This window comes from Oryctolagus cuniculus, chromosome 12 (genome assembly GCF_051225735.1).
Source record: "Oryctolagus cuniculus isolate XC-2025 breed Fujian yellow rabbit chromosome 12, ASM5122573v1, whole genome shotgun sequence".
In the NCBI taxonomy this organism is placed as follows: Eukaryota; Metazoa; Chordata; class Mammalia; order Lagomorpha; family Leporidae; genus Oryctolagus; species Oryctolagus cuniculus.
Window position 1 is genome coordinate 91,527,246 of NC_142878.1, and position 27,621 is coordinate 91,554,866.

The 27,621-nt window shown below is 58.3% G+C and overlaps 1 protein-coding gene across 2 annotated transcripts in view; it reads left to right on the forward strand.

The window, feature by feature from the left end:
• CORO2B (coronin 2B) overlaps positions 1-27,621 on the forward strand; it is a 125,183-nt gene that overhangs the window by 95,207 nt on the left and 2,355 nt on the right. The window contains exons 3-12 of one of the 2 annotated variants that reach the window (XM_089310625.1): positions 169-285; positions 14,727-14,876; positions 15,444-15,608; positions 17,222-17,338; positions 19,583-19,687; positions 20,096-20,192; positions 22,319-22,431; positions 22,651-22,741; positions 22,928-23,067; positions 26,861-27,160. In XM_089310625.1, coding sequence (XP_089166751.1) covers positions 169-285; positions 14,727-14,876; positions 15,444-15,608; positions 17,222-17,338; positions 19,583-19,687; positions 20,096-20,192; positions 22,319-22,431; positions 22,651-22,741; positions 22,928-23,067; positions 26,861-27,073 — 1,308 coding nt within the window. In that variant the 3' untranslated portion in view covers positions 27,074-27,160. Of the gene's footprint in view, positions 1-168; positions 286-14,726; positions 14,877-15,443; positions 15,609-17,221; positions 17,339-19,582; positions 19,688-20,095; positions 20,193-22,318; positions 22,432-22,650; positions 22,742-22,927; positions 23,068-26,860; positions 27,161-27,621 lie in introns of those variants that run through there. The other variant, XM_051841569.3, reaches the window with a different exon arrangement.

A 27,621-nucleotide genomic window follows, 5' to 3' on the forward strand; every position in this document is an offset into this window, starting at 1 on the left:
CTGCTGGGAAACCTGCTGTGGCCACCTGACGGAGCAGGTGGCGGGGGGCGGGGGGACGAGGCAGGAGCTCCGGAGGGCCCCACCCTGGCTGAGAAGCCCAGGAAAGAGGGCTGTGCTTTCAGGGCCACCCCAGGGCCACCACATTAACCCCCTCCCTCCCCTCTGCAGACCGGCAGGATTGAGCCCAACTACCCCAAGGTCTGTGGCCATCAAGGCAACGTGCTGGACATCAAATGGAACCCCTTCATCGACACCGTCATCGCCTCGTGCTCCGAGGACACGTCGGTGAGTGCAAGTGTCCCTCCTCCTCCCGGAGGCCTCCCTTCATACCCCCCTGCCCAGGCCCTCCTGCCTTCCTCTTCCTCACCCCTCCAGGTGGCCCCCGGGATAGGAAGGGAGTCCAAGAAGCAGGGTGGGAGCAAATCCATGGAGTATTTGACAGGTCTGTGCCTTCGGTGTGATTGCGTCTGCAGGTGTTGATTTGGGAAGTGAGAATTGAAACCAAAAATTAAAATGTGTGATTCAGCCCTCGCCTGCGCCCCCAAAGGGTGAGAAGGTGGCCCTGGAGGGAAGTGCTCCCTGTGAGCCGGAGGTGCTGGGGAAGGACACTGGGCTGAGAGAATCCCTGTGACTTGTCCAAGGAGCCACACCGGTGGCTCTGAATTGGAGCTCCGTGTGTCCGCGGAGGAAGCCGGGGAGAGTGGGCTGGGGGGCGCTTCCTGGCCACCCTTCTCTCAGTAGGGGCGATGGCTTTGGCTTTCAGGTTTCTGGAGAGGGGCCCCCTGCTGTCCCCACTCCCTGCCCCAAGCAGCAGCAGCAGCAGCAGCGTGGAAGCCCTCGGGGACTGCAGCGTCTCCGCTGAGCTAGCAAGAGGGGGCCTGGTGTTCCCAGGGGAAGCAGATCAGCCCGGGCCCTGCCGGCCGCAGGCAAAGGCAGGCCACAGGCGCCTCCCCGGGGAGCTCCCAGGATGCTGCGATCAGAAGGAACTTCAGGGCTCCTGTCTGTCGTCTTCCCAGGCTGGACCATGAGCCTCTGAGAGCAGAGACCATGGCCTTTTAAGTTCTGAACCCAGTACAGGATCTGCTACCTCGTAGATGCTGGAGAGGGTGGACCACTCACCATGGATGAGTGGTTGATACATAATCAGAGGAAGGGTAGGAACAACAACCGGGTAGGCAGATGTTTGGATCACGGGTGGATGGATAGATGGATGGATAGAAAGACAGGCAGATGTGTGAATGAATGAATGCATGCATGTAGCCCAACTTATGTACCCCAAGAACGTGAGAGAGCCACAGAGCACGGTCCCCATCGGTTCACAAGGCAGGGGTCAGGTCAGCTGGCACAGTCGAGTGGAGGGGGCCTCACCTGCTGCTGATGGTCACAAGGACCACGTCAGCTGGAGACAGCAGTGACCAAGGCAGGGCCCATGTGAGCAGAGAGAGAGAGAGAGAGCAAGAACTGGCGGTGCAGATGGCCCCCCAGAACCCAAGTGACCAGAGGACAGCCATCAGGGGTCAGGACCCAGGCAGACCAGGGCTACAGAATGGTGGAGCCCAGGAGGGGTGATGGAGCCAGGGGAGCAGCGCAGTCAGTTGCCTCTCGGGCAGGGAAGGAGTCAGATCGTGCTGGGAGGAGCTGGGGAGCTCAGTGGTCAGTGTGTGAGAACACTAGGTGGGCAGAGGCACTGCCCGTCCACTCCTGGACACAGGGAGCCCCACAAGGAGGGCACGACCACAGCTGGCCCTGACCTGGCCTGCTCATCACTGTCACAACCAGCAGGAAGCTGACACCCCTAAAAAGCGGAGCTGTCTCTTACCACGTTCCTCCACCCGCTCTGGGCTGGGCACCTTCCATGTACTTAGCACTTCTGGCTGCTCTGTGAGACAGGCTCAGGGCTGAGGACCAGGAAGGAGAGGAGCAAGGGTTTACGCGGGGCTGCTGGCTCCAGAGCCATGTGCTGCCAGAAGCTTCAGGCCCTTCCTGGGGTCTCCTGTCTCCCCATGGGACCCCGCTGGACGGAGAAGAGCAGGGTCCATATTGGTACAGGGCAGGGAAAGGTTAGACCAGGGCTCCCAGAATTGCTGGCCACCTTAGCTCCTCCGAAGTTTGCACCTGCCTCCGTGTGAGTCACGGCCAAGTTCATTTGGTAACTTAACTCCACCTGCAAGGCACCTCTGCTCCAGAACCCCAGCATTAAATAAGACGTCCTTGGTGTGTGCAGGAAAGCCCTGGAACCAAGCGTTCTCTTTGGTGATGTCCCCTCCTGGTGACTGGAGCCCAAAGACAGTGCACCTGTATTAGGTGGTGGACCCAGACTGAATCTCAGCTTCCTGTTTAGCAGCTGTGTGACCAAGGTGTGTTGCTTAACCTCTCTGAGCCTCGCTTTTGTTCATCCGTTAGACAAGGAAACCTGTGGCTAGCATGGTGCCTGGCACCTCATGAACACCTGCCAGTCTTCCTCTTGCTCTGGGGACAGCCCCCACAGAGAGGCAGGGCAGTGCATCCACCCAAAGCCAAACCAAGGGCTGTGCACCCAAGGGTCTTGAGCAAGGTGCAAAGAGGAGAAGCCAGGGTTAGGGAGAGCTGGGCCTGGGAGAAGCAGGACCCTGGCTGGCAGAACAAGGATTAAGGGAGTCCCGGAAGACCCAGCATAGGCAGAGACCCAGAGGGAGTGCGAGGTGCCGCTCCGGAACATCTGTGCCGCTGGAGCCGTGGGCAGGGGCTCAGCAGGCAGGAGAGGCTGGGCCGCAGCGTGAGCCGGACCCCACTGGGTGTGGTATGCGGGAGACCTGCGCGCTCCCAGGCATCGAGAAGCCGGCCCAGGGGCGTGGAGGAGTCCCGGCCAGCTTCTTGGAGGAGGCGGGCCCTGAGTTAGCTACACACGGACTGCTCTGCACATCAGTGCTGAGAAGGGGAGATTCGGGGAGGGCGGGCCTCCAGAAGGGGTGAAGGGAGAGGGCTAGGCGATCCAGAGACCAGCCCGTTATGTCTCCGGATCCTAGAGGAGCTTAAAGCTCTGGCTCCGCCCATCTGGCCAGCTGCCCCCAGAAGCCGCAGCTCCGCCCCACGCCAGCCCTCAGGTGTCAGCTGGGGTGGGGGAGGGCAGGGCCCTTGGCACTGGTGCACCAGACCCCCCCCCGAAGAAGGGTGCACAGAGGCGAGAGGGGCCCTGGGTCCTGGGCGTGGTTCCTGACTGCTGGCCAGAGGCCCACGTCCTGCAGGAAAGGAAATGGACACAGAGCTGGTCCATCCCACACCCTGTGCTCCCACGGGGTGGCCTTCCTGGCCAGGCCCCGGGGCAGAGGCTGCCGGCCTCTTTGCCTCCACCCAAGCACCTCGAGGCTCCAGCCTCTTGCTAAGCTCTCCCCTCCGCCCACTCCTGCCTGAATGGCCGACTGACTGCACGCCCATGATGGCATCGGAGCAAAGGCGGGAGGCCAGCGGCACAGACAAGGGCCAAGCACTATACCCCACCCCTGCGCTGGGCAGGGCCCCAGCCACAGCCCCCCCCCCTCTCTTGCCACCCTCGCCTATCTGGGAACATTTGGAGGCACTGCAGGGGTCCGACAAGTCCCCCACCCCCACACTCCCCTGGCTCCTTTCCCACATCCCCTAGAGCCTAGTGAAATCCATGCCTGGGTCCCCAGATCTGCCCCACCCCCACCCCCAGCCTCCCCAGAGTCCACCCTGCAGCCCCCAGGTCCCGTGGAGCACCCGTCCCCAGGAGCCTCCATCCTGAGGGATGGGTGGGGGCCGTAGCTCTCCCTGGCAGCTGGCAGAATCCGGTTCTTGCTGCTGCTGGGTGATGTCACCTATTGTTGAAGGCTGTGCTTTTTATAGCTTCTGCGGCAGCCAGGGAGGGCGGCTGGCAGGCGGGCGGCGGGAAGGGCCCTACGGGTTTCCAAGGCTCCTGCACCCAGCCCTTCCCAGGGGCCTGCAGTCACAGAGGGGGTGGGGAGAGCCTCTGACATCCCCAGGGGACCGACAGAGTGACCCTGGCGGAGGGCGGGGGTGGCGGGGAGGCAGGCAGGCCCCTTTGCCCGGTGGACCAAGCTCAGCATCTTTCCTTTGGCTTCTTCTGTTCCGGCTCCTCCTCTGGGTGGCTGTCCCCACTGCCCCAGAGAGATGCGGCCCCTTCTCTGAGGCTGGGCACTGGGTGGTCCAGGAGGGCAACCCTGCCTCCTGCCCCCACCCCACCCCCAAGGTCAAGAGCCCAGTACCTCCTGCAGCCTGACGGAGCAGTGAACTCCTTCAGCGACAAGAGGGGTAGCCTTGGGGTGCCAGTGACGTCACCGGGCCCTCCCCAAGGGACCTGGCAGCTGCAGGGAAAGCAGCAGTGTGGCTCGATGGTTAAGGAGCTGGGCTCCAGAGTCCATGGGTTCAAATCCTGGCTCTGCCACTTCCCAGCCCTGTGACCTTGGACCTGTTCCCCCCCCCCCCCCGCTGGGCCTCAGTTGCTTTACTGTAAAATGGGAGTCTGTCAGCTCAGCTTGAGAACTGAGTGCAGAGGAAAGTGGTTCCTGCCTATGGAGAGCCCCCTAAACATGCACTTCTGCCTTCTTCTCTGTAAGTGCGGATGCAGAATTTAAATAGCTCACCCCAGCTGGGGGGGCCGGAGGGGCGGGGAGTCAGCCCCGCTGGTCTCCCCACTGTGTCTCAGTCTGCACTCATGGGGCCCCCAGATAGGCCTTCCAGCACTGCTCCCCAAAAATGGCTGAACGCTGGGACTCAGAATCCAGAAAACGGGCGGGCCTTGGGGGCAGCGGATAAGCCGCCGCTTGGGTCCCCCATCCCACATCCAAGTGCCAGGTTCAAGTCCTGCCTCTGCTCCCAATCCCAGCTTTCTGCTAATGTGCATCCTGGGAGGCAGCAGGTGATGGCTCAAGTCACTGGGCCCCTGCCACCCACACGGAAGATCTGGTGGAGCTCCGGGCTCCTGGCTTCAGCCTGGCCCAGCCCTGGCTGTTGCAGGCATTTGGGGAGTGAACCAGAGGATGGAAGATCTCTGTCTTGGTCCGCTCAGGTGCCCCTGCCCGCAGTCAGCCTGCTTGCCCAGGTCGGGGTTGCTGAGCCTGTAGGAGCTGGGAAGCAGCTGGGTTTGAGGTTCTTCCGTTTGTTCATTCATTCGGGAACACGAGCACCTATTGTGTGCCCAGCATTGTCCCCTGTGCCAGGGAGAGCAGTGAGTCACAGGAGCCCACCTTCGGGTGGTGCGGTGGGCCGTCCACAGGGAGCCGGCAGGCTGTGTCCCCAGACACACACCATTCTAGCCAGTGGCAGACCACGTGGGGGACAGTGGTCCCGCGAGATTGTAATGGACCCGGAAAATTCCTGGCGCTTAGGGATGCCACAGCTGTTGTGACGTCACAGCGAGAGGTGTCACTCCCGTGTGTGCGCTGCTGCTATTGAAAACACACCTGGACTGGCAGCCCGGCGAGAGGGTGAGAGCGGGGACAGAACGCTGTGCACGGTCCGTGACCCTGGGTCATGACAATGAACCAGTGAGTGCTGCCTGTACTCTACTTGCCGTTGTAATCGGAGAGCATTTACCTTCCACTGTGTAACCAGCCTCAGCAGGCCCTCGGGAGTGCTCCGTGCCTATTCCTGTCCCAGAGACCTTCCAGGGGCACGAGGCGTGGAGGTGACGCCGGTGATGGTGATCTTGACCCTGTGTATATTTTGTGGATTTGTGGATTACTTGCTTTTTTTTTTTTAAATTGATGCTTATTTATTTCCATCTACTTGAAAGGCAGAGCAACACAAAGGGAGTGATCACTTATCTGTTGGTTCACTCCCCAGAGGCCCACAGCAGCCAGGGCTGGGCCAGGCCAAAGCCAGGAACCCCGAACTCTAACCTGGTGTCCCACGTGGGTGGCAGGGGCCCACGTCCTTGGGCCATCACCTTCTCCTTTCCAGTTTGCAGGAAGGCTGGATCAGAAGCAGAGTAGCCAAGATTCAAACCAGCACTCCAATATGGGATGCAGGTGTCACAAGCGGTGGCTTAACCCATTGTGCCACAATGCCAGCCCTGTGTCTTAGTGTTTTTTTAATAAAATTTTTAAATATTAAACATTTTAACAATAGAGGCTAGTGCTGTGGCATAATGGGTTAAGCTGATGCCTGCAGTGCCAGCATCCCATATGGACACCTGTTCGAATCCCAGCTGCTTCACTTCCAATCCAGCTCTCTGCTAATGCTCCTGGGAAAGCAGTAGAAGATGGCTCAAGTCCTTGGGCCCCAACACTTGCATGGGAGACCTGGAGGAAGCTCCTGGCTCCTGGCTTCAGATGGCCCTGTTGTAGCCATTTAGAGTGAACCAGTGGATAGAAGACCTTTATCTCTCTCTCTCTCTCTCTCTGCCTCTCTAACTCTGCCTTTCAAATAAATAAATGAATCTTTTTTTTTTTTTTTTGACAGGGAGAGTGGACAGTGAGAGAGAGAGACAGAGAGAAAGGTCTTCCTTTACTGTTGGTTCACCCCCCAGTGGCTGCTGCGGCCTGCGCACCATGCTGATCCGAAGCCAGGAGTCAGGTGTTTCTCCTGGTCTCCCATGGGGGTGCAGGGCCCAAGCACTTGGGCCATCCTCCACTGCACTCCCGGGCCACAGCAGAGAGCTGGACTGGAAGAGGGGCAACTGGGACAGAATCCGGCGCCCCGACCGGGACTAGAACCCGGGGTGCTGGTGCCACAGGTGGAGGATTAGCCTACTGAGCTGTGGCGCCGGCCATAAATGAATCTTAAAAAAATTTTTTAATAGAAAATAGTAACAGATTAAGGATATAGAGAAAGATAAACATCACAATGTATTTTAAGCAGTTAGTATAAGAGGAAAAAGGTTTAATGTAAATGTTTATAAAGTTAAAAAGTTACAATAAGCTAGGATTTGGCTGCCGTTGAAGAAGGAAAAGTATGCTTTATGAATGTAGTGTAGCCTGCAGGTGCACAGCCAAGTGCTAGGCCTTCCCTCCCCGCTCAGACACCCACCCAGGGCCACTGCCAGGACAGGTGCAGCCGCACGCCACCTGCAATGCTAGGAACAGCAGCCAGGGTGCGGTCGTCGCTGTTGACACGATCCACATCAGTGTGTAATGACCTCACTCTCTGAACCTGGGCCCTGTTGCCAAGTGACTGGAGGCCTGTTCTGTTTCCTGGAACAGTCAGTAGAAGGGGAGACCACGCCCCCTTCAGTTGTTAGATCCCATCAGGGAAGAAGGGGCAGGGCTTAGAGGCAGGGGGAGGATGGCATGCCTGATGGATTCTGAGTGGGAATCCCAGCTCCTGGTGTCCTGGCCGTGTAACCTGGGCACATTTGCTAACCTCTCTCTGCCTCATCTCCGTATCTGCATGTGAGGGACATGAGTATCTCAACTCTTATTCCAAATTCCTGACCCCACAGACACAAGACCTCAAAACAGAGGCATAGATACAGTGCCCAGGTGAAAGCAGGGTTTATTTAAAAGTGAATGTGGAGCTGGTGCATCGGTTAAGCTGCCGCTGGCATCCTACATGAGTGCCGGCTGCCCCATTTCCAATCCAGCTCCCTGCTCCTGTACCTGGGAAGGCAGTGGAGAATTGGCTCCAAGTGCTTGGGTAGCTGCTGCCCACGTGGGAGACCCAGATGGAGTTCCAGGCTCCTGGCCTCTGCCTGGCTCGGCCCCACCCATCATGACTGTTTAGGGAGTGAGCCGGCAGATGGAAGATAAAGATTCTCTCTCTCCCTCTCTCTCTCTCTCCCCTCCATCTCTGTAACTCTGCCTTTCAAATAAATAAATAAAAATACAAGTGAGAGAGTGGATACACAGGCACACCTGAGTGTGGGTGATCCCACACAGAGACAGCGGTCATGAGTGGGCCAGGGAGCTGCCTATGAGGAGTGAGGGAGGCCACAGAGCATGGCCCACGGGCCGAAAGGGGAAAGGGTGAGTCCACGCGGAGCAGTCCCCTTTACGGGGGTAGAGGGCGTGGCCATGCAAACAAGGTGGAGTTTAGTGTGGGAGAGGCTTTCTGGGAGTTCCGTGGCACCCCCAGGTACAGCTTAACTTCCACGTGGCCATCGTGGCGTCTCCTCCTTCCTGGTCTCAGATGAGACACAGATGCATCATGGGACAGCGGGTGTCCTGGATTGACAGGTGAGGGGGTGGAGTTCCAATGCAGGAGCTGGGAGTGGGTGTTCCTGCCTGATCTGCCCACCTAACTCCCTGGAGCAGGAGACGACAGTGACTCGTCATAGCCAGGGCGGCGACATGTCCAGTTGCAGTGCCCAAATCCCCTGACAGCTCCTCCCCCAGAGTCCCACTCCAGATTGCAACACCGCCCCTCCCTGGGCCTCAGGCGGCCACTCCTGCCTCCTCGGGTTCCTAGTGCTTTGTCTCCCACATTGGCAAACAGCGATGGGGGTCATGAGCAGGAGCCTTGCCCTTCCGGCTCCTGCATAGGTGAGAGATGACAGGATAATGGCCACGGAGTGGGCAGGTGGGTTCCCAGGGCTCCCAGCAAGGCCCTCGCATCCTCTCCCTCCTCAAGGCAGGCAGGAGTAGGAGAGTGGGCGTGCTCCCCGCGTGCCGTCCTGGGGCCATCGGTGCATACTGGGGTGCCGCTAATGTGGAGGGAAGAACCTGCATGTAAACCCTCCTCTTCCTCCCCAGCAGAGGCGCATGCACCTGTCGGAGGCTGATACTGAGGGGTTGGGATTCGGGTCTTCTCCCAGCCACTGGCCCTCTGCAAACTGCAGCCCCTCTGAACCCCTGTACCACACACAGACAGTGAGGACTGTCTGCCGCTGTAACTGCCGACAGGCAGACCCCCCCCCCAGGTAGGAACAGCATCATAAGGGGGCTAAGACCCTCCTCAGGCCCCGGCCCGAAGTCACAGCAGCCACAAAGCACCAGAAAGCAGAGGGCCCACCGGAGACCTGTAGGCATTCTGTAGATGAGGTTTGCATTGCACTGTATACAATGGAGACCAACTTCCTACCATACCTGCATTGACTACGCAAAAGGAACAAAATACACATGAAGAATTAAAAGCACACCTAAAGTCTGTCCTGAATTAAGAGGAAGTCAGCATCCGTGTTAGGAAGTCCTGGGTGATGTCACGAGCATGTATAGTTTATTCAGTCAGCTCACGCTCACGCTGACAGAGAGGCTCAAGTCCCCCAGTGAGTAACATGAGGGCGACAGGTCAACAGAGCCTGCCCCACCTGCCGCAGCGGGGTCTTGCTTGGTGTCCAGCGCCCCTCCGGCATGCGCGTGTAGTTCTGCAGCTTTGCCTTAGCCTTGTCTGCACACACCTGCTCCCCTCCCCCACCCCGGCCGGCCAGGGGGCTCCTGGAGACCAAGGACTGGTCCCCTGGACCTGCTGCACACGGCACAGGGAGGCGCTGACCTTGTCCTTCAGGGCTGACCGCCGCTGAGCCCCAGGGAACTGTGTGTGAAGGGGACTGTCCCAGGGACAGCTGGCGGGCTGCAGAGAGCGCTTCTGCCACTGTCCCCACCCCTTCCTTCCAGAAATCCGGTTTGGCCACCCTCTTGGATTTCCTGTTGAATGGAAGTGACCTCCCAGAGCAGGTCCACAAGCACTCCTCCCACACCCCAGCCACTCTTTGTTTCCAGCAAATTCCTTGAATGCTAAGGCTCTGCAGTTCCTTTTCCAGCTGTGAACCCGGGGCTTCTCCCCAGCCTTGGGGCAAAGTAGAGCCAGAAGCATAGAGGCTGTGCTGGGAAAGGGGTCTTTCCTGAGACTCTTTGGCCATGGTGACAGGTGCGACACACGGCCCCCGGCCCCCTCTGCACCACACCAGCCAGGCTAAGCTGCTGCAGTGTCCCCACGCTGCCAGACTCACACACACTCATCACTTTTTCTGTCCCCTCTCCCCTCCCCACAGCCCCGCCTGTCTTTGCAACCTTGGCCCAGGGTCCACTCTCTCTAACCTTGTTCCTCCCAGGGTCCCTGGCCCGACTCCACCCATGGAGAGTCCCTGCACCCCCCCATCCCCAGGCTGATTTTTGTTTCTAAAGGGCTTGCACGATGGCCAGAAATGGACCCCTACCTTGGTCAACGTTTTGGCACCAAGGGCCAGACTTTGGGTGGGCATGCGTCATCTGCCAGCCACAAGCTGGAGCAGGACAAACCCTGCATGTTCTGTGTCACGGGTGGAGGCTGCAGGAAAGTTGGCCTGAATGGAAGAGAGTGATTACTGAAGGGGAGAGGGAGGGAGAGGAGAGGGGAGAGGGAGGCAGGAGCACAGTACCCAAGCGCAGGTGGACAAAGTAACCCTGAGTGCTCCTGGGCACAGTGGGGCGACCCCAGGCCACAGGGACTGTCACGTGCCTCATGTGCGAATCGAAGAGAGAGCCTCAGAGGCTCCACACCGGGCTGAGCATCTGGCCGAGCCATTGGGACCCCAACATCCCGTGTCTGAGTAGGTTCCAGTCCTGGCTCAATCCTGTTCTAGCTTCTCGCTAGTGGAGCCCAACTGTTGGACCATCACCTGCCTGCTGCAGCCCCAGGTAAACGTTGGCAGGAAGCTGGAGTCCGGAGTGGAGTCGGGACTCAGAGCCAAGCACCCTGATGTGGGATGTGGGCGTTCTGAGCAGCATCTTTAAAAAATTATTTATTTGAAAGGCAGAGAAAAAGATCTTCCATCCTCTGGTTCACTCCCAAAATGGCCACAGTGACTGGAGTTGGGCCAGGCTGATGCCAGGAGCTTGGAGCTCCATCCAGGTCTTCCACGTGGGCGCAGGACTTGGACCACCCTCTGCAGCCACACAGATTTGTAACCACTCTGCGAAATGTCTACCCCATCAAAGCATTTTTTAAACATTTTTAATTTATTTGTTTGAGAGATGAGAGAGAATGAGCGAGCACTCCTATTCCCAAATTCCCACAAGGAAGCCAGGAGCTGGGAACTCACTCTGGGTTTCCCGCGTGGGTGGCAGAGGCCCAGTCACTTGAGCTGTCACCACTGCCTCCCAGGGTGCGCATTGGTAGGAATCTGGAGACAGGAGCCAGAGCCGGGTACTGAACCCAGGCCCTCCAAGATAGGAGATGGTTAAATGCTCACCCCAATAAAAACAGTTTTTAAGATGTTTAAGGATATGGAAATGCTAACTAACCTGATTTGATCAGCCATTGTATAAATATCAGATTATCCCACTGTATCCCATAAATACGCACAATTAAAATTTTTAAATGCAGCACAAGGTATCCATAAACAGAATTCAGTGTCCCCAGACACCTTCTTGCCAGCATTTTTTTTTTTAAGATTTATTTATTTACTTGAAAGTCAGAGTTACAAAGAGAGAGAAGGAGAGGCAGAGAGAGAGAGAGAAAGAGAGAGAGGTTCTTCTATCCACTGGTTCACCCCCAAATTGGCCACAACGGCCAGAGCTCAGCAGATCCGAAGCCAGTAACCAGGAGCTTCTTCCTGGTCTCCCACCCGGATTTAGTGGCCCAAGCACTTGGGCCATCTTCCACAGCTTTCCCAGGCCATAGCAGAGAGCGGGATCAGAAGTGGAGCAGCGGGACTCAAACTGGTACCCACATGGGATGCCAGCACTGCAGGTGTCAGCTTTAACCACCCTGTCACAGCCCATCCCCTCTTGGCCTCTTTCCACTTCTTTGCATCCAGCAGCTTCTAGAGCTTCCAACACAAGTACAAACAAAAGTGACCAACCAACAGGACAAGAGATGCCCGCTGTTTCTAAGAACCAAGAAGAGGCAAATCCAAACAACAGTGAGAAGTTGTGTTTGGCCCACCAGATGGGCCACTACAATCAAGTTTTTGAAAGGTGTAGTTTTTGGGGTTGGCGTTGTGACCTCCTGGGTTAAGCTGCTGCCTGTGACTCCTGCATCCCATATGGGCTCCAGTCTGATTCTCGGCTTCTCCACTTCCTATCCAGCTCCCTGCTAATGCACCTGGGAAAGAATCAGAACTTGGGTCCCTGCACCCATGTGGGAGAACTGGAAGAAGCTCCTGGCTCCTGGCTTTAGCCTGGCCCATCCCCAGCCATTGCAGCCATCTGGGGAGTGAACCAGCAGATGGAATATTCATTTGTCTCTCTCTCTCTCTCGCCCTCCCTCCCTCCCTCTCTCCCCCTTTCTCTCTTTTTCTCCCTCTCTCTCTGTAACTCTGCCTTCAAATAAATAAATAAACCTTTTTTTTAAAATAGGGGTAAGAGCATCCCTTTTGGGTGAAACAGAGTGAAGTGTGTTATGCGTGTGTACACCTAACCCAGGCATTAGTGTCCCCACTGCAAGCAGCACCTTCCCCCGCTGCCTTCGGGGGTCGGAGGTGCATGTGTCTTGCTGGTGATGCCTGAGTCGCATACCCAGTAGCGTGTCCCTGCCTTCCGGCCATTTGCAGCCCAGTCCTCAGCGCTGACCAGCCCTGCACAGGGGCTGTCAAGGAGAAGCCACAGGGCATGGGGGGCCCCCTTTATGTCACTTCCTCTCCCCCATCCTGCCCTACCCCAGCCTGAGGACTGCCAGGGAGGGTGAGGCTCTCCTGGAAGGCTGGGGGCACCCAAGGGAGAGGTTACATTTGAAACCGTCCTCCACTGGGAAATGTTTCCCGGCAGTTTTGGGACCAGACCGCTGCTCCTAAGGATGACCCTACCTCCTGAGCCTGCCTTTCTCACGCTACAGCCTCCCAGGCGACAGGTGCACCCGCTGGGTCTTTGGGGGACACACGTGAGGAAAAGGCTCATTTCTGCAGTCTCAGGAGGAGGCACCTTCCCGAAGGGGGTTCCCTTCGTGGTGCCCAGTTCCCAGCCGTGCTCCTTGGCCCTGGGCTCTGCCTTTGGCTGCTGTCTTTCCTCCCATCCTTTCCTCCCTCCCTCCCTGCTTTTTAGTTTCAATTTAAAAGAGAGACAACAAGAGAAAGAGAGCAAGATGCAGACAGAGAGACACAGAGAGCTGTCATCCACTGGTTCACTCTCATGGCCCTTCAGGACTGGTCCAGGCTGAAGCCAGGAGCCAGGAACTCCATCCAGGTCTCCTGCATGGGTGGCAGGGACCCAAGCACTGAGCCATCACCTGCTGCCTCCCAGGGTGCACATTAACAGGAAACTGGATTGGAAAGAGAGGCGGGACTTGAACCCAAGTACTCTGAAAATGGGATACGGGCGTCCCAACCATTGTCTTAGGTACTAGGACAAATGCACTTTTAAAAAAATGTATTTATTTAGGTAAAAGGCAGATAGAGAGTGGGAGAGGAGACAGACCCAGGGGTGGGGGGAGAGTTCCCATCCACTATTGCCCTTGACAGCCGAGCCAGAAGCCAGCAATTCAATCCTGGGTCTCCTATTGGGGCGGGGAGGGGAGCAGCAACCCGATCACTGACCTGCTGCCTCTCAGGGTGTGAATTAGCAGGAAGCTGAAATCGAGAGCGGAGCTGAGCCTTGATGCTCGCCAGTCCAAGATCTTGGGATGCAGACGTCCCGGGAAGCATCTTAGCCACTGCCCCTAACACCTGGCCTCTCTGGCTGTATTTAACACGCTCTGCCTCCTATCAGTGGTCTTTAGTATTGTAGCCCAGCAGCTGATAGGACCCCAAAGTATGCCCCTAATGTTGGTCCTGTAGGGCGTGTCTGCATTTTCTGCAGAAATGGTGTTGCCATGAACATCTTCATACCTGGAGATTTTTGCTTATATCCTACAAGTGAAGTTACGCGGTCAAAGAGTGTTAATAAATATGGCTAGACTGCCAAGCCACTTGCCGAAAAACGCCACTGATTTCTGTAATACTACCAAACACCGACTGAGGCTTTGGTCCTGGCGTCACCTTGCTAGCAGGTGGCTATTTTAGCAGATTAGCAATGGCACCTCGGAGCTGGTTCTGCTGTTCCTCCTTCCTAGCGAGGATGGGGTTCAGATTTTCAAAAGGTCTGTCTGAAAGGGGTCTTAAGCTCTTGCCCTGCGTGCACCTGCTGCCCCGCCCTGTTAAACCACAATCAATAGTAGCAACGATGACAACGATAGCACTGAGAGTCCCTGAACTGTCACCACGGTGCTCTCACTGGATGCTACGCGCGGGCGAGCCGGGGCGAAGATCCCCACGTGAAAATGACACAGTTGAATCTGCAGGGTGCAGCGTGCATGAGAGAAGCTCACGGGGGCTGATGGGAGTGATCAGAGGACAGGCGGGGCTGGGGCGCGGGGATTCGAAGGTTGCCCAGAAACAACACTGAGGCCGCCTGGTCTCTCCTCCGCTGCTCTCCGCGCACCACCCTGTCTGTCTGCGGATGATGTCTTCCTGCTTTCTCAGCAGCAGGCACAAGACTCGAAGTCCCAACGACAGCCAGGCTCTGCCCATCTGAGGAGCCCCACCCCGGAGCCCCTCACCCCAGCAGAGCCACGGCCAGGTGCATTTCCCACTGCTGGGGCATCCAATCTGGGTCAGGGACAGAGTTAGGGCACGAGGCCAGGTGGCGCAGACACAAGAGCTGGGGCTGAGCAGAGCGTTGACAGGGCTAGAAGCTGCTGCTGGGTGGTCCTCGCTCTGCCTAGACTGCAGCAGTCACAACACGCCAGGAGGAGTGGTTCTCGGGTTCCAGACTTCGCAGAGAAAACCGTCCCACCCTGGAGCGTCCCCAAGACCTCACCCAGGCCCTGCCCAGGAGGCTGATCTCAGGAAGCCGGGTGTCCCAGGGAGGGGGCACCTGTCAGCAGGGGCTCCTCCCGGCCCTGCCCACCCATGCTCAGCCCACGGACCCCCTCTACAGGTGCGGATCTGGGAGATCCCCGAGGGCGGGCTGAAGCGGAACATGACAGAAGCCCTGCTGGAGCTGCATGGGCACAGCCGGCGCGTGGGGCTGGTCGAGTGGCACCCCACCACCAACAACATCCTGTTCAGTGCCGGCTACGACTACAAGGTGCACAGTTGGGCGCGCGGGTGGCCTCTGTCGGGGGGCACAGGGACGGGGGGGGCCTTTGGGGGACTCACAGGGAGCACTGCTATTTCCTGTTGTCTCATCCGTTCCTTTGCTTGCTCGTGCATTCATTCATACTTGCTCATTTATCCATTCACATTTGCTCAATCAATCATTCATTCATTCATACACAACTGAGCCTGTCCCATCATGGCTGGAGCCTCTTTCCTGCCTCCTCTGATGACCCTTTGTGGCCGCTGCTCTCTCCTGGGAGGGAGAGGAAGCAGACAAAGCTGCTGCAGGGGAGGAAGCGCGCGCCCGCCTTCACCAGCGCCGTGCACGCTGCAGAGATGTGCCGGCCACCCGGGACGCACCCAGGAACTCTGTCCTTATGGGCTGGGGAAACAGAGTCCAGGCTGGGGCTGGGACTGGGACCTGACCAGGGATATTGATGGGTTTGGGTGGCAGGAGGGCCCTGCCTGGGGCTGGGGGGTCTCTCCCAGGCTGGTGGGGTAGGGATCACAGAAGGGCTGACCCCCCGCCCCTCCTGCGCATCCGCCCTCCTCGCAGGTCCTCATCTGGAACCTGGATGTGGGCGAGCCGGTGAAGATGATCGACTGCCACACGGATGTGATCCTGTGCCTGTCCTTCAACACAGACGGCAGCCTGCTCACCACCACGTGCAAGGACAAGAAGCTGCGCGTGATTGAGCCCCGCTCCGGCCGGGTCCTGCAGGTGGAGCTCCATGTTGGTCTCAGCTGGACGGGAAGGTGTGGGGTCCTGGGCTCAGCTTCCAGCCAGGCCCGAGGCACAGGCCACGGCCATCCGGCCTGAGCTACCCTCGGCTCATAGGAAACCCACCGTGCTCTGGGGTGGGGGTGGGGGGCTCAGGATCCTTTCCTGCTCCACCCCACCCCACCCCCACGGCAATGCCCCCCTCCTTCTGCCTGCTCTGGTGACACCCTGCAGCACGTGTGTGTCCAGGCATTGCCAAGTCCCACACGGACCCAGAGGAGGGGACTTGGAGCCGTCCTCAGGCAGGTGCAAGTGGGGAGGTTGACGGTGAGCTGAGCCTCACTTTTGCTCTCCTGGGTGTTCATCTGGAGTTTGTCTCCTGGTGCTTGACCTGGGCGTGCTTGTCCTGCAGGAGTCCAGTGTTGCACGTTTACCGCCGTGAGCGGTCTTCAGGGAGTTCATGAGAAAAAAAAAATGCATGCTGCAAAAAAACAGACGCATGGCTTGCAAAGCGTTTTTGCAGCAGAGCAAACTTCCCGTGAACTTTGTGAGGTCTCCTCGGACCGCACATCGTGATAATCACGGTCGCGGGTGCCATTCGTATCAGCTGCTTTCCCAGGGTGCTCAGGACAGCCCTCTGCCCCGGGAGCTGTCGCTCCGCCCATTTTACACGTGGTAACTCTGGGCCTGCAGAGGTGTCGACTGGCAGCACAGGAGGAGCTGCCATGGAACCCCAGGGGCCGTGCAGACCGGGCAGGACGGCAGCGCAGACAGAACCCAACTCCAGCCCACACACGGGGACACAAGTCCAGAAAGCGTGGGGGACCTCTCCCGGGGACGCTGCTCTGGCCCTCTCTGGCCCCTGCCTGACCCGAGGCTGACTCGCCTGGAGGAGGAGGGCCGTGTGCTAGGAGGACAAGGAGCCCCGGGCTGGCCGGCAGAGTTAAGGAGCCGGCACCTGAGCCCCGTGTGCTCCGAGCCTCCGTCTTCCTCCATCCATAGTGGGGCTGCCAATGCCTTCCAGCCCCCGTGCCAGTGCCTGGCACGCAGCAGCCCCTGATGGACTCTTGGTCCAGGGTAGCTGCCCCCTGCCCTGTCGCCGGCTGCTCTCACAAAGCGCACGGAGGCTGGCTGCCTGGGCTCCCAGGGCTCCGGTGCGCCCAGCCTCTGTGTTACTTTCCTGGGGCTATGTTAACAAATGACTACAAGGAGGGGGCTTCATACAATGGAAGGCCAGTGTCTCAGAGTTCCGGGGGCCAGAGGTCCCAGATCAGGGCGGCAGCAGGGCCTCGCTCCCCACCCGAGGGTGGAGTCCAGAACAGGTGCCTTCTGCCTGCAGCTGCTGGTGCCTTCGGCTCGTCCTGCCAGACTCCGCCCCTGCAGCCTCATCTCCTCCTGCGTCTGCACCTTCTGCTCCGACAGTTAGGGTACTCGCCTCTTCTCAGGGTCCTTAACTTGTTCACGTGTGCCAGGACCCTTTTCTTCCCCCTCCCAAAAGGAAGCATCCCCAGGGCCCAGGGATGAAGACACAGACAATCGTCTCCAGGAGCGGGCCCCTAGCCGGTCACAAGTGCCGGGGGCCCTGGCTCACCCGCTCTCTGTGTGCCCACCAGGAGGCAAGCTGCAAAAACCACAGAGTGAACCGGGTGGTGTTCCTGGGGAACATGAAGCGGCTCCTCACGACGGGGGTCTCCAGGTGGAACACAAGACAGATCGCCCTCTGGGACCAGGTCAGCCGTGGCGCCTGCGACGGATGGCCCTCCGAGACCAGGAGGCTGCGGTGGGCGGGGCGTTCTCACACTGGGGAGCCTAGATTGGCGCTCATGGCATCTCTTGCTCCCCAGGCAGGGGCGGTGAGGTTTGTGGGGTGAGTGCCCCGGAGTGTCCGGTCCAGGCGGAGGGTGGGAAGAGATGTCGGCTCATGGGACGCTGGAGGGATGGGCTCACAGAGGGGGTCTCCGGGGGTCTCAGCCCTGGCCCCATCCTTGTGTGGCGAGTGGATAGGGCAGAGCCATCCTGGCTGGAGCTGGGGCGCTGTCCGAGAGCCTCGCAGGTGCAGAGTGGGTCTCCATTTGTAGCACAAGCGTGCGCTGGGACTCTGTCCCCGAGTGGGTCCACTGGGCTCGGGAGGCCCTCAGGCCATCCCTTCCTGAAGGTTCCTCTGACCCCACAGGGCAGGCAAGTCAGTGTTTTTACACTAAGGGAGCTTGGCTCCCCTGCCCCAAACCCTCTGCTTTTGTCAGCATTCATCTGTGCGGGTGCTCAAGGCCAGGCCTGGCTAGCTGGATTCTGGGCTCGCGGGGTCATGGGCACCCGCGTCTGGTCTCCTCCCGGAGCAGAGGCACGAGGTGCTCAGTGCTGTGTGTGACCTCAGGAAGGCCTGTGTCCCCCTCTCTTAAACAAAGGGCTGGGACGAGGCGGGTTGCACGGCGCAGGCCTGCAACTGCAGGTCTGCGTTCCCAGCAGAGCTGTGGAGGGCACAGCCGGGCAGTGCGCATGCGCAGTGGAGGAAGGGCCGAGGGCAGAGGAGCGGCTGGATTTGGACTAAGCGAAGCAGCCTTGGCGCTGGGACGTGACATCCTCAGAAAGTCAGGAGCCTGGGCTGCCACAGCCAGCTGAGGAATCAGAGCCTCCGGAGGCGGAGCTTGGTACGGAAGCCCTTCGCGGGGAGGGGCACTGGGCTCAGCTGTTAAGCCACAGCCTGGGATGCCAGTGTCCCATATCAGAGGTCTAGCCTGTCCCATATCCGAGGTCTAGCCTCCTGCTAATGCACCTGGGAGGCAGCAGGAGATGCCGCCAGCCATGTGGGAGACCCAGATTGAGTTCCTGGCTCCTGGCTTTGGCCTGGCCCAGGGCTGGCTGTTGTGAGCATTTGGGGAATGAACCAGCAAATGAGTGAGTCTCTCTCCCTCTCCCTCTCTCCCTGTCAAATAAAATAAATTTTTCTTTTTTTAAAAGCAATTTAAAAGTTTTTAAAATTTATTTGCAAGGCAGAGTTAGAGAGGAGTAGAGACAGAGAGATCAATCTCCCATCCTCTGGTTCACTCCCCCAAATGGCTGCAATGGCCAGGACTGGGCCAGGCCAAAGCCAGGAGCCCGGAGCTTCTTCTTGGTCTCCCACCTGGGTGCAGGGGCCCAAGAACTTGGGCCATCTTCCGCTGCTTTTCCAGGCCACAGCAGAGAGCTGGATTGGAAATGGAGCAGCCGGGACTCAAACTGGAGCCCATACGGGATGCCAGTACTGCAGGAGGAGGATTAACCTGCTATACCCCAAAGCCGGCCCCCAATAAACAAATTTTTAAAAGAAGGCCTTCAAGGGCCGGTATCCAGCCAGCCACCCCTGCAAGTTCTCTCACTTTTTCCAGCGTTGGGGCTGAGAGCTACATGGGGATGCAGGAAGCAGTGTGTCGGGAAGTGATACTCGAGAAAACCGAGCCCTTCCCACGGCCCCGGTCACTCGTCACCTCCAACTTTGTGCTGTCCTGTAGTACAGGCTTGCAAACATCTACGGGGACCTTTTAAAATTGTTTTTAAAGATTTATTTATGTATTTATTTGAAAGAGTTACAGTGAGACAGGGAGAGTCAGAGAGAGAGAGGGAGAGATCTTCCATCTGCGAGTTTACTCCCCAAATGACGCAACAGTTGAGGCCGGGCCAGACCAAAGCTAGGAGCCAGGAACTCCATCCGGGTCTCCCACTTGGTTGGCAGAGGCCCAAGTACTTGGCCATCATCTGCTGCCTTCCCAGGGAGTCAGATCGGAAGAGGAGCAGCAGGGATTCGAACCAGGTCTCCAGTATGGGACGCCGGCATCACAGGTGGTAACAACTTACTGTGTGCGCCACAACGCCAGCCCCATCTGCAGGGACCTTGACACGCAGGAGCTGGAGCTTCAGGGGTCCTGCTGGGATGTGGGCGGTGACATTGGGCCGTCCTGCCTGGACGTGGGCTCACTGCCCCTCCCCCACGCATACAGGAGGACCTGTCCATGCCCCTGATCGAGGAGGAGATCGATGGCCTCTCTGGCCTCCTGTTCCCCTTCTACGACGCCGACACCCACATGCTCTACCTGGCTGGAAAGGTAGTGGAGTGGGGAGGGGACCCTGCCCCCGTTGCGCCCCTGCTGCTGCCACAGCCCCCTAAAAGGAGCCCGCTGGCTCTCGGCAGTGTCCCCTGACCCAGCGGGGGGCGGGCCTCACCCTCTTCCGCCACTGGCTGTCACTGAAATGCTGAGACTGGGAGCTCCTGAAAGATGGAAATTGAAGTGGGGTTGACACTGGGCAGAGCTCAAAGCTGAAGTGCAGGCCGGGACTAGGGATGGGCTTAGACACCTGCCACACACGCATGGCCCCGCCCAGCCCACCTGCACCTGCCAGGTGTCCCCCTATGGCACAATGCGGGGTGGTGGTGGTGGGGAGAGGGTCTCTTCAGCAGCCCCTGGGCCCCGCCCTCCCTGCACTGACTCACCAGCCACTCTCTGCCCCGGCAGGGGGACGGAAACATCCGGTACTACGAGATCAGTACGGAGAAGCCCTACCTGAGTTACCTCATGGAGTTCCGATCCCCGGCTCCACAGAAAGGCCTGGGTAAGGGCCCGAGGCTGCCGTGCACCTGTGAAGCGAGGGCACCTCCCCTCCTCCCCGCAGAAGAAAGCAAGACGGGCTGGGACCTACGGTGCTGCCCCCGTGACGTCAGCGGTCCCCCGCCTGCCTGTGCGCTGTATCCTCACTGCCCGGTGCATGGTGGGGCAGGGGTGGGGTGGGGAGGGGGCGACTGAACCCACAGTGGCTGTGACATGATGGGGGGAAGGTCAGAGCGGGGCCTAGACCCGACCCCGTGGGCACCTCTGGGAAGCCAGGGCCAGCAGCAGCGCCATTCTCACCGTGGAGGACGGGTAGATGTTCCGGGAGACCCATGGCTGCAGCCTGCACTCTGGGATTCTTGCACCCAGCTCTAGAGAGGGCTTGGGGGTTGCTGGGCGGAGGGGAGTCAGGCCAGGTGGTCCTCAGCCCTACAGTCTCCCACCACTCAAGTCTTGTCGCGAAGCTGTGCGATGGGTGGCTGCGCTCCCACAGTTGGGCACAGCGCCCCCCAGCGGAGCCGCTCATCAGCGAATGTGCCCCCTTCAGAGCGCATGGGATCTGTGGATCCCTCTGGATCTGTGTCACAGACAGGGTCTGCCTCGGGAACTTACAGCTGGATGAGCCCGAGAGCCCATCTCCATGGCCAATGGCAAAACAGAGGCCCAGGATCTCTGGGGCCCCAGTGGCTGCTCCAGTGGTTTCACCTTGCCCCTAGCCCTGTCACGCCCGCTTCTCACCATCACCCCTTCCTTGGATCCTATCAAAACACAGCCTGGACTTTGGAGTTGCCTGGGTTTTCATTCTGGCTTAGACTGTGTGCTGCATCCCTCCAAGTCTGTCTCCACATCTGTAAATTGGGGAAAGGCAAGCCCCCCTTGCAGGGCTTTTGGAAAGCTAGGAGACCGTGTGCCCACAGCACCTGGCTCCTTCTTGCAGCTGATCCACAGACACCCACGGGTACCAGACCCTGCCTGCTGGACCCAGGGCCACAGTGAGGCTCGCACTGCACTAAGGGGAGGACAGGAGATAAACAGATGGGTTCTAGGCAGACAATCTCGTGGGGCGAGACAACAGAGTGGCTGGCAGCTGCTTGAGACGGGGGAGGTGGTCAGGGAGGGTCTCTCTGTGCATCTGATATCTCAAGCTGAGATCTGAAAGGCAGGAGGGGAAGAGTAATCCTGCAGGGGAGATCATCAGTGCAAAGGTCCTGTGGCCAGGACGAAACTGGCATGCTCCAAGATCTGAGGGGAGGTCGGTGTGGCTGAGCATGGAGGAGACTGCACAACACAGCCAGAGATGGGGAGGGTAACAGTCAGGGGCCGAATCCCAGGGGATGCAGCAAGCAACAGGCAGAAGGAGTTTGGGTTTTACCGGGCAGTCGTGGGCCGGTGGGTGAGAGACGGACTGTCACTTTCTGATTGCTCTGGCTTAGGGAGGCAGGGAGACCAGCGGGGAAGCAGCTGGGGGCTTTCAGGCAAGGGAGGGGGCACTGGATGAGGAATCACACCCAGGAGATGTTTAGGAGGCAGGGCGGTCAGCAGGCCTGGCCGAGGTTTCAGATGAGATGGGGTGGGGTGAGGAGGAGAGGAAAGGAAGCGAGGATGACCGCCTGTCCTCGCCCTGGACTCAGAGAAGTTAAAGTAGCTGACCCCAGGGTGGCCACACAGTGGAGGCAGAACTCAAGCCCAGGTCTGCAGGCCTCCAGTCCCACCCGGGGAACCATCATGCCCCTCCCCCGTCACGCCCCTCCCCCATCATGCTGAGCAGCTTTGTCCGGGAGCAAAGCTTTGACCCTCCGGCAGGCCAAGGTGGAGCCCCCCTCAGGTCCCCATCACTTGTGCCCTTGATGTGACCCTAGGCACCCCCTTGTCCTCCGCCCCTCAGAATCCCCCTCTGTAAGACGAGAGGACTAGATTCAAACACCTCTGCCATCCCAGTTCTGAAAGGCCCAGGTACAAAGTCTCCACCCTGGGGAGGCAGGGCTGGCACGAGGATAACTGAGACAGAGCCTGGGTCAGGAGACCCCAGCCCACCCCCTGCCCTCTGCCTTCTGAGGCTGAGAACATCAGGGGGTCGGGTGCTGCCAGGAGGGTCCCAGGCCCCCGCGGACCGCGTGTGCCTGTCCCCAGGGGTCATGCCCAAACACGGCCTGGACGTGTCGGCCTGCGAGGTGTTTCGCTTCTACAAGCTGGTGACGCTCAAGGGTCTCATCGAGCCCATCTCCATGATTGTGCCGCGGAGGGTGAGTCACGCCTGGCTCCTCCACCCCGTTCACTCCTCCCCCCCTGCTCGCCACCACCGGGCCCAGGGGGTGCAGACGGCAGGCCCACTTTGGAGCAGTGGCGGGGAGATGCTCTCGGGTCAGAGGGGGGCGTTGAGGGCAGAGAAGTAAGTGGCATGGCGGGAGGTCCGGCCAGGCAGCAAGCCCCAGCTGCCCACTCTTTTGCTCCTCCCCCTGCAGTCGGATTCCTACCAGGAAGACATCTACCCCATGACGCCAGGCACGGAGCCAGCTCTGACCCCGGATGAGTGGCTGGGGGGCATCAACCGAGGTACTGCGAGGGCTGGACTCTGCAGGAGGGTTCCGGGGCTGCACCCGGGCCTCTGGCCTGGCTTGGCTTGCCACAGTTCCCCTGGCGCAGGCTCCCTCCTGACGCCCCTCCCCCATACCCCGCCAGGCTGCCGAAATCCCCATCACTTGCGCCCCTTGAGCTGAGACTTCCCCTTGGCTTCCTCAGATCCTGTGCTGATGTCTTTGAAAGAAGGCTACAAGAAGTCATCGAAACTGGTATTTAAGGCTCCCGTCAGAGAAAAGAAGAGTGTCGTAGTCAACGGCATAGATTTGCTAGAAAACGTCCCGCCCCGGACGGAGAACGAGGTGAGAGCCAGACCTGTGCATTTCAGCCTGGAGGCCCGCTCCACTCCCGGGCATGTTGCTCTCCGTGACAAATGCCACAGTCACCTGCGGCCGGCTTCCGTTGCCTTTGACCCCGGAGGCCGGACGTGACGCGGATACCGGCTCCCCAGCCCTGCCCGACCGCCTAGCTGCTCACCCACAGGGTTGTGCCTCTCCTCTCCTCACAATTCCATTCCGATTTTCTGCTGTCCTCTGGGGTCACAGGAGGCCCCGCCCACTTCACCTTCCTCGCTGGAGGGACAGTGAAGGGTTCTGGCGCCGCCTGTCTTTGTGGAAGAGGCTGGGTGTTTGTAAAAGTGCCCCGTGCAGCATTTGGAACAGGGGCCAGTTCGTTCAGGGACAGCTATCACCAGGCCCCATCCCTGTCCCCAGAGTCATTTCCTTCCACCCCACAGCCCGTCCTTTGGGGGCTGGTGCCGTTCAGCTCAGCCAGGATTCCCAGGATGCCAGCCACATGCCAGGCCCAAGGCCCAAAGCAGCTGAACCGTGGACGGCTGCAGGGAGCCATCTGTCTCGGGATTCTGGCTGTGCCGCTTCCTGGGTTTCCTAGGAACACTTCCTCCTGGTGAAATGGTGCCGCGAAATGCTGGGAATGTCAAAGAGGTGACCCCTAAGTGTTGAGCGCTCTTTCTGCTCAAAGGGAGGGGCCACCTGCATTAGCTGCCTCTTGCTGCGGTACAACTGACCCAGAACTCAGTGACCTAAACCCCTACACCGCTGCGACCTCCCAGTTGCCGGAAGCGTCTGCGGCTCCAGCAGAGTTCCACTGGCAGCCGGGGCTGCAGTTGCATCCGAAGGCTCAACTGGGGAAGCGTCAGTGTGGTTGTGGGCAGGAGTGAGGGGGCCATGAGCAGCAGCTTCCCATGGATCCCATGGACTCTCCCCAAGGGGCAGCCCACAGCCGGGAAGCTGGCCTGTCCCGGGGCATGGCAGCAAGCGAGGGTGTCTAAGGGAAAAGCCACAGTCTTCTATCTGAATCTTGGAACTGGCATCCAGATTCTGTCCAGTGAAGCAAGCTCCTAAGTCCAGCCCACCCTTGAGGGCAGGCAGTAATAACCTGGGGGCAGCCAGCGCCATGGCTCACTAGTCTAATCCTCTGCCTGTGGCGCCGGCACACCGGGTTCTAGTCCTGGTTGGGGTGTCAGATTCTGTCCCGGTTGCTCCTCTTCCAGTCCAGCTCTCTGCTATGGCCCGGGAAGGCCATGGAGGATGGCCCAAGTGATTGGGCCCTGCACCCACATGGGAGACCAGGAGGAAGCACCTGGCTCCTGGCTTCAGATTGGCGCAGTGCACCGGCCATGGCAGCCATTTGGGGGGGTGAACCAACAGAAGGAAGACCTTTCTCTCTGTCTCTCTCTCGCTCTCTCACTGCCTAACTCTGCCTGTCAAAATAAATAAATAAATAACCTGGGGGCAATCTTAGCAGTGACCTGCTCCATCAACTTAAAGTAAAATTGTTTTTTAATAAGAATCAGACTGTTCTTGACCTCTGAGATCTTAAGGCGAAGATTGACAAGTGGCCAAGAGTTGCCACAAATACGCTTTGTGTGCCCATGTGGCAAGATGCTCAGATTTCTCAGGCCAGAGGAGGTCACGTAATAAATGGGATTTGCTTCCAAGCCGTTCCTGAGGGAGGGACTGGGAGGGGCTGTGCAGGGGAGGTAGGGGGGGGGCAGTGGTGAAGCAAGAGCAGACACAGATTCTTTGCTGATGCTGGGTGATGGGGCACTTGAGGGTTCACGATGCAACTTTTTTTTTTTTTGACAGGCAGAGTGGACAGTGAGAGAGAGAGAGAGAAAGGTCTTCCTTTGCCGTTGGTTCACCCTCCAATGGCTGCCGCGGCCGGTGCACTGCCGCCGGTGCACCGCGCTGATCCGATGGCAGGAGCCAGGTACTTATCCTGGTCTCCCATGGGGTGCAGGGACCAAGCACTTGGGCCATCCTCCACTGCACTCCTGGGCCACAGCAGAGAGCTGGCCTGGAAGAGGGGCAACCGGGACAGAATCCAGCGCCCCGACCGGGACTAGAACCTGGTGTGCCGGCGCCGCTAGGTGGATGATTAGCCTAGTGAGCCGCGGCACTGGCCCATGATGCAACTCTTTCTGCTTCTGTATCTAGTTAACGTTTTCCTTTTTTTTTTTTAAAAAAAGCTCCCTTTTTAAATTTTTTTATTTTTTAAAGATTTATTTTATTTATTTGAAAGGCAGAGTTACAGAGACAGAAGGAGAGAGGGAGAGCAAGAGAGATCTTCCATCCTCCACTGGTTCACTCCCCAGATGGCCAGAATGGCCAGGGCTGAGCCAATCCAGAGCCAGGAGCCAGGAGCTTCCTTCAGGTCTCCCATGTGGGTACAGGGGCCCAAGGACTTGGGCCATCTTCTACTGCTTTCCCAGGCCATTAACAGAGAGCTGGATGGGAAGTGGAGCAGCTGGGCTCAAACCGGCGACCATGCCCACATGGGATGCCAGCATCGCAGGCAGCAGCTCAAGCGGCTGCACCTCGATAGCGGCCCCCAAGTGCCCTACTTTTTGAAGGTAGCGATACATGGACATATGTGGATTGCTGCAATAGCCCAGGTGGGCAACAGCAAGGCCCTGAACTTGGTTCTGGCATGGGGTGGGGAGAAGGCACCGTTGCACAGAAGTTAAATCAGATGACAACTAGCCATGGACTTGTCTCTGTGAGTCAGAACTGAGAGCCGGCAGGGAAGTTTGAAGGGGCTCTGAGCAGGCGACACAGATGCTGTGATGCGTCCCTGTCCTGGGGAAGACCCCTCCTGAGATCCTGCGGAGTTTGGGTTGCCCCCAGTCTGCACCCAGGGTGCCCCAGTCTGCTGTGGGCAACCCGGCAGGAAGCGTGGCTGTGAATGGGAGACACGGGATCCCGGGGTTAGGAAACCACTGATGATGGTGTGACGAGGAGGAAAAGACCCAGGCTTGTCCAGCTCGACATGAATTGTACCTCAGGAAGCTGTATTTTGACAAAAGCAGACCAAAAGGGGGAAAAAACTATGCAAAGAATTTTCTGGACTTGGAAGGCACAAGAATGTATAGAATGATCCAGTGTGTCACTTCTTGGCCTCTTGGGTAAGGTAAGTGTGGAATGATCCAGTGTAAGGACCGTAGCGCGCCGTCCTTTTGAACAGAAGTAGCCAGGACTGGAGTGGGCATTGGGAAGCAGCAGGTTCACCACCATGTGCAGTGCCGGCATCCCATCTCTCAGTGCCTGGTTCGAGCTCCGGTGGCTCCACTTCTGATCCAGTTCTCTGCTCATGCGCCTGGGAAAGCAGCGGAGGAGGGTCTAAGCACTTGGACCCCTGCCACTCACATGGGAGACAAGAATGGAGCTCCAGGCTCCTTGCTGGCTTCCGCCTGGCTCAGCCCTGGCTGTTGTTACCATTTGGGGAGTGAACCAGCGGATGGAAGGTATCTCATCTCTCTTTCTCTCTCCCCCTCTGCTTTTCAAGTAAAGAAGTCTACTTTTTTAAAAATAATTTAAAGGAGGAATCCTAAAAATGATACATGCATTCTTTAAACCCTGATTTTCATTTAAAACATAAAACACAAAACATATGCACGGCTTCATCGTATTTTGTTGCAACAGACCTGCTCTGGACGAGACCTCCCCGGGTGGAATCTGCCATGTCTTTGTCACATCTCCCTCCACTGCAGGCGTTGGGTTTGCTGCTTTTAGGTGGAACAAGAACTTAAAGTACCAGGAAGCAAAGCCCTGGTTTTCACCATGTTTTCCCCAGGCTTTAATTGAGACAGGTGACCGGGCATCACTTCCTGCTGGTACACTTCATAGTGGTGCAGAGTTCTGTGAGTTTGCACCACGCACACGCAAGCAACACGCGGAATGTGCACCAACCTGTTGCGGTTCGAGCCATGTCTGCCTCATCACCTGGATCAAGATTTTTCTAAAGTATTTAACTCAGTTCTTTTTAAAGATTTATTTATTTATTTGAAAGGCAGAGTTACAGAGAGAGAAGAAAGAAAGAGAAAGAGAAAGAGAAAGAAAGATCGAGAGATCGATCTCCCATCCGCTAGTTCACTCCCCAAATGGCCACAACCACCAGAGCTGGACTGATCAGAAGCCAGGAGCCAGGAGCTTCCTCCAGGTCTCCCACGTGGGTGCAGGGGCCCAAGGACTTGGGCCATCTTCTACTGCATTCCCAGGTGCATTAACAGAGAGCAGGATGGGAAGTGGAGCAGCCGGGCCTCATATACACATGCCAGCGCCTCAGACAGGCGGCTTTACCTGCTAGATCAAAGCACCTGTCCCCAACTCAGTTTTTATGTAAATTCTCTCTTCCTACCCCTTTCATCCTTTTATAACCTAGTTAATTAAGTTCCCCAACAGCAATTCACACCAGGGAGTCGGAGAGCACACAGGGGACTGCAGGTCTCAGCCAGAGCCTCTGGGCAGCTGTGCTTAGTCTGGGGGTCGTTTCAGTGCAGGTCTGCACGGCCACCCCAGGAAACGCATCACCGCCCAGCACCAACGTCCATGTTG